General features: G+C 41.7%; 1 protein-coding gene across 5 annotated transcripts in view; it reads right to left on the minus strand.

Moving 5' to 3' along the window:
* The window catches only part of iqsec3b (IQ motif and Sec7 domain ArfGEF 3b), a 17,000-nt gene extending 13,116 nt beyond the window's left edge, over positions 1–3,884 (minus strand). For 3 of the 5 annotated variants that reach the window (XR_014124182.1, XR_014124183.1, XM_026999435.3), the window contains exons 1-2: positions 3,208–3,883; positions 1,627–1,701 (exon numbers count right to left, since the gene is read on the minus strand). Coding sequence is in view for 3 of the 5 variants with exons in the window: in XM_026999435.3 (XP_026855236.2) it covers positions 1,627–1,701; positions 3,208–3,668 (536 nt within the window). In the remaining 2 variants the exon portion in view is untranslated. Of the gene's footprint in view, positions 1–1,626; positions 1,702–3,207 lie in introns of all 5 variants that reach the window. The other 2 variants (XM_026999434.3, XM_081716016.1) reach the window with 1 other exon arrangement.
* Between the last annotated feature and the right edge of the window lie 1,507 nt (positions 3,885–5,391).

Consider the following 5,391-nt stretch of genomic DNA (forward strand, 5'->3'; position numbering starts at 1 on the left):
ATATGGGAAGTGACTGACATACATTTGCAATCTTTTAATCTAATCTGAATCAACATCCTGTGGATCCACAGAGCTAATTAACATTGCTTAATTACACACAGTGCCACACTGTTCTGCTCTGTTGCTAGTTCAACCAGATCTCCACAGAAAAATCTCCTCAAATGTTCTGTCAAATTGCTGATTTAACAGAGTGCATGTATGTATAAGCATAATGCGGATTATTGAAATGTTATTATTATTATTAGTATTAGTAGTGGTGGTGGTGGTTTTCTCTGTTCTTCTTCTTCTTCTTCTTCTTCTAGAAACTAGAAAGAGAATATCAATTCTGTATACACACACACACAGAGTGAGAGAAACACTGAATTGCCTACATCCCACAGTCATTGTGTGTCATACAGAAATCAGTGCTAAACTGGGAATGCGTCATGAGGGTACTCATGAGAGATTACCACTTTCCTTTGCCAAACACCTCCAAAACGCACAACTTTTCCTTTTGACTCTTCTCCCCATGAAAAGAAAAAGTCTAACACAGGAACACACACACTGTATTCAATGTATGCAGTCACACAATAGTAAGTGGACAGGTCACTCTAATATTTCACACTCAGATTCACACCAGGTGGAGAATGCAGTCCAGACTGCCCTTCATGCAACACATCCTCAGTGGCACTTGGCTGATACTGCAAAATGTCACGCAGAACTAATAGACTATGCTTCATAAGCTGTGGTCTACTGCCATCCATCAGATCTGTAAAGGACACTTTACTAAATATGCTCTTTCTTTTCTAAGAAAGTAATAACAGGAGGGCCATAGAACCAGTGTTTTTCATGGCAGCTATAGTCAGGTAAAGGGGAAAGGCTTCCTGCAAGGCCTGCAACACTCAGATGATGTGTAAGACCAGGTTCAAGGTAAGAACTTCAGCATGAAGGCAGTGCTGCTGGCTCCCTGCCCTGGACTCCAGCCAGCAGTCCTCCTGTTCCCTACCCAAGGACTCCCTGTTATGAGATGCCTGACTGGGGTGTAATGGGGTTCAAATAAACTGATATGCATTGGTAAGTGACTGTTAAACACTGACACACACACACACACACACACAGAGAGAGAGATCTGTATGTAAAGTATAAAGAAGAAACACACTGAAGTATTTTTATGCTATTATTCCTTTTCTTTTTCAGTAATGAGGATTGTTCATTCTTTACTGAGAAGATGACCAGATCCAAATACTTTACCAAAGCTTTAAGAAGCAGCAAAAGATCCGGGAGGTCAAAAGTCTATAAATACAGTTCATATATTTCACGTCGTGTATTTCAGGGTTTAGCCCTCCTTCAAACATCCAAACATTCACTGCCTGTCTACAGAACTGGCCTGCTTGTCCCGGACCTTCGCACCTGAGCTCACTCTTTCCCTCTCTCTCCACAAATGCTACCTCGACATGCACTGTTATATAAAAACTAGCACTTTCCCTTCACCTGAGAGGTTTACAGTCTGTAAAGCAGAGGCTGCCTGACAAGCGGAATTATATGGTACTCATAGTCTAAAAAAAACCCTTTCCCATCTCCCTCTGTCCAAAGGTTCTCTCTGCCAAAATGAATTACATAAGGAAAAACCTTTTACCACACCCTCACCTAGAGTAGCCAATAGGTTCCACTTCAGGAGCTTCAGGGGCAGGGCAGCAAAACTGGTGCAGGACAGTCTGGCTCCTGTGAAAGAAAAGTGAATATGCATATTTTTTGGCTGACTTCAACAGCGCACTGATTAATTAAATGACCATCAAAATATAAGATATATTAAAACTGCTGCAAAAAATTGAAACATCTTCATAGTGTCCTCACACTACTTTATTAATGTATATGTTAAAATGATCTGACTATCATTTGAAATCATGGAGAAAGATTTACTCTTTGATACTGATCTAGAAATTCAGAAGATTTTGCATAAAAAACTAAATAGATAGACTCATACTTATTTTGCAACTCTAAGCATCATTTGTTTTTCACAATGGTTGTGATAATTTATATTTTTGTTACACAAAGCCCTGAAGTGTAAAACCTACAAGACTTTAATATTTTAACAAAGGTCTGACCTAATTCAGGACTGGCACAATCTTAATATAACTACAACTTAAATCCTACACACACACACACACACACACACACACACACACACACGCAGATTTGCACTCATGAACACACATTCATACATACTCCAGAGTGGATTAGGACGCAGCTGGTGGATCATCTCTACATGCTCTGTGGGAATTTCACTTAATACCACACTATGTACTTGATTCTCTCTCTGTCTGTGTGTGTCTTCACTTGCCTACATATGCACTTGGGTATGTCTAAGAAATAGGCACTTTCGATGAAATTTCACATTAACGTAACTGGCTTTGAAGCTCAGATTTGTGCTGTGTTAAGGCCCTAATCAGGACCTCCTACATCTCATCAGCCAGTTTTTACTACTGCAACAATAATGGCTCTGAAATCAAAATAACAACCTCACAAAAACAAATCAATAAAAATACATATATTATTTTGGTTAAACTGCTAAGAGATAGTTTAGGTGATTTTCCAACATTTTAGGCACAAACTGAAATAACATGCACCCAGAAATGCAAATCTAAGCATACTATCCAAGAACCAATAAGAAGGCCATACTCTAAGATAAGAGACACAGTGGAATAGTGGTTGCTGTGTAAATATATTAATTACTAAATGGTCTGATTAGATAACTATTGAGGCCATCTAACAACATACGGGCAACCACCTCTCTCTTCATATATCTGACTGACAGGTGGAAACTTCCTACAAAAGGTAACAGCGCTATAGACTGACAAACACACGAAAAACCAGCAGCATTGCATAGATAAAATCATACGTATAGCAACGAAGAAGTAGGCAATTTTGTGAATAATTATATGGACCCTGAAAAGGCCCCTCAGTTTTAATTTATCGCGAGTGAGTTTCGTGGCGCAAGAGGAAAGATTCAGGGATGCAACTGAACTGTTGATGCGCAGCGGCACATTTCCCGTAGTCTACATTAATGCGCAGTTACACAGTAAGTCAACTCTTATGTAATCCTAATGGCGCGGAGTCACGCGTAATTCTGTCTCGACACTACACACCTTATTGATCAAAAGTGGCAACTGTATGCGTTCACTTTACATCGCACTCTCCACTGCGATTAAATGCATGAATATGACTTACTCAGAATTCCTTGGGATACCTAGAGATCGGCAAAGAGTGGTAGAGGTTTGTGGGACAAGTGACCGGCAGCACGGTTTTCTGGTGTCCTCCGGGGATGATTCCGGGCTGGCATTAGTGCGCACGGCGGGCACAAGCTGCATGTTTTGTGGCGAGTGCTGCTGAGTTTGCGCTCCTTGCGCCTGGAGAGAGGATGTCCCATCTCTACTGGCCGGGCGCGGACGGTGAGCCGCACGGGGCAAACTGGGGTTCCGAGGGGGTGTGGGAGGATGGTGTCGAGGAGGGTGACGATGGGTTGATTCCCGAAGCTGACGATTCTCAACGGCTAGCTCCCCCATTCTGCGCTCCAGGATGTCGATTCGGTGTCGCTGAGTCTGGATGAGACTCTGCTGGTTCTGTACGATTGCGGTGAGCTCCTTTAAATAAAGCACGGCTTGCAACGGATTCTCCAACAGGCTCGACATGCTGCGAAAAGGAACCGTGAGAAACAATTTAGGAATGAAATCACAGTGGAGACTGTCACTTAGCTAATACGTTCAGTAGAGCCCTTGTCTCAGCGGCTCTCCACGAAGAACGAACTATGATGGAAAGAGAGAGAGAGAGAGAGAGAGAGAGAGAGAGAGAGAGAGAGAGAGAGAGAGAGAGAGAGAGAGAGAGAGAGAGAGAGAGAGAGAGACTTCCTCCGCCTCCACCTCCACCTCCGTTCCCAAAGCGCGCGCAAAATGATGCGCGAGATGGTGCTGATGCGAAGATGTCAAAACAGAAGAACATGGGGAGGAGCCGCTCCGGGAGTCCGGGAGTGATGTCATGACGCACGCAGCAATACATAAAAATAAAGGTCAAATTCTAGTTTGGAAAAAAAACAAAAAAAAACAAAAAAAAAAACCGTTTTATTGCTTTGTTGCTACCGAGAGTTAGAGAAAATAATTTTTGCTTTTCATTGCCGATTCTTAATGGATGCAACACGACTGATTATGGAACATTTACCTATGTTCCCTAATGACATGTAGAAATACTCCTGAACGCATACACACGTTATTTATTTATTTATGGAATCTGCTAAGCAAGAAACCGTAGGCTGCACTCAATCCAATTCTCCAATTCTGCATTGGCTTATAAGAAGTTTTACATATATCTTTTGAACGCCAGATGATCAAAAATATGTACTTTGTGAAGCCATATTGCCAATATTTTCCTTAAGATGAATTTCATAGTCATGCTGAAAATGCTAATTACATGGATACACGTGATAAATCTTTTTTAAAAAAAGCTAAAAGCCATTATGAAAAAGAGTGAAAGTGTAGTCCTGCTGTCATGCAATTAAATTGTAGTGCATGTTAAATACTATAGGTTACATTGATTAATTGCCTAAACTATTGCTTAAAATGACTAATCAGGTTACAATTCTCATTTATCACATTTACCAAAACCTGAAACTATTTGTCACAATTGGCCCCTCCCTAGCATCCTGTCATCGTGGTTACCCTGTCTCATGTCTTTTATTTTGCTTTCCTTCCTTGTTCTGCCCCTTGTTTAAGTTTCCCCGCCTTTCATTTGTATCACCTGTGTCTTGTGTAATGTTCATTATACCTAGTATATACATCCTGTGCTTGTCTTATTGCTGGTCATTGTAATAAAGGCTTTGTTTGTGGTTTTGCTGCCTTTGGTGTTTGCTTGTCCTAGTTTTTTGTGTATATCCCGCTTCCCTTTTTGTTGCTGTATGTTTGTTTATAATGTTTGCCTGGTCTCACCGGGTTGGCTCTATGACCCTGGACTGTGCGTATGTCTCTGATTCTAGATCTCTCCCTAATAAAGCTTGCTCTTCTCATCATATGCATCCACCTTGTAATTTCTCCACATTACAGAATGACCAGCCTACCAAGGATGCAACAAGGGATGGGGCTCTGGTATGTGGTTGTTCGACTGAGATGAAACTCTGGCTGTTTCCACACAGAGTCTGCCACATCTCAGCACCACCAAGCCTCTGGCACTGCGGGTCCATGGGCATCTTGTTGTTTGCATAAAAAACATGATTCCATGTATCATGACTATGACGAGATCCCAGGTAAGCACCATGACCCTGCCCATCTTGATCAACACTGCGAGGAGGAGCAACTTGCAGCACAAAACACGAGTAGATGGAATGAATGCTCAGGTAACCCATTCTACGGTACTTTGTGTGTTTTC

Source organism: Electrophorus electricus, chromosome 6 (assembly GCF_041902795.1).
Source record: "Electrophorus electricus isolate QZ-2024a chromosome 6, ASM4190279v1, whole genome shotgun sequence".
Taxonomy (NCBI): Eukaryota; Metazoa; Chordata; class Actinopteri; order Gymnotiformes; family Gymnotidae; genus Electrophorus; species Electrophorus electricus.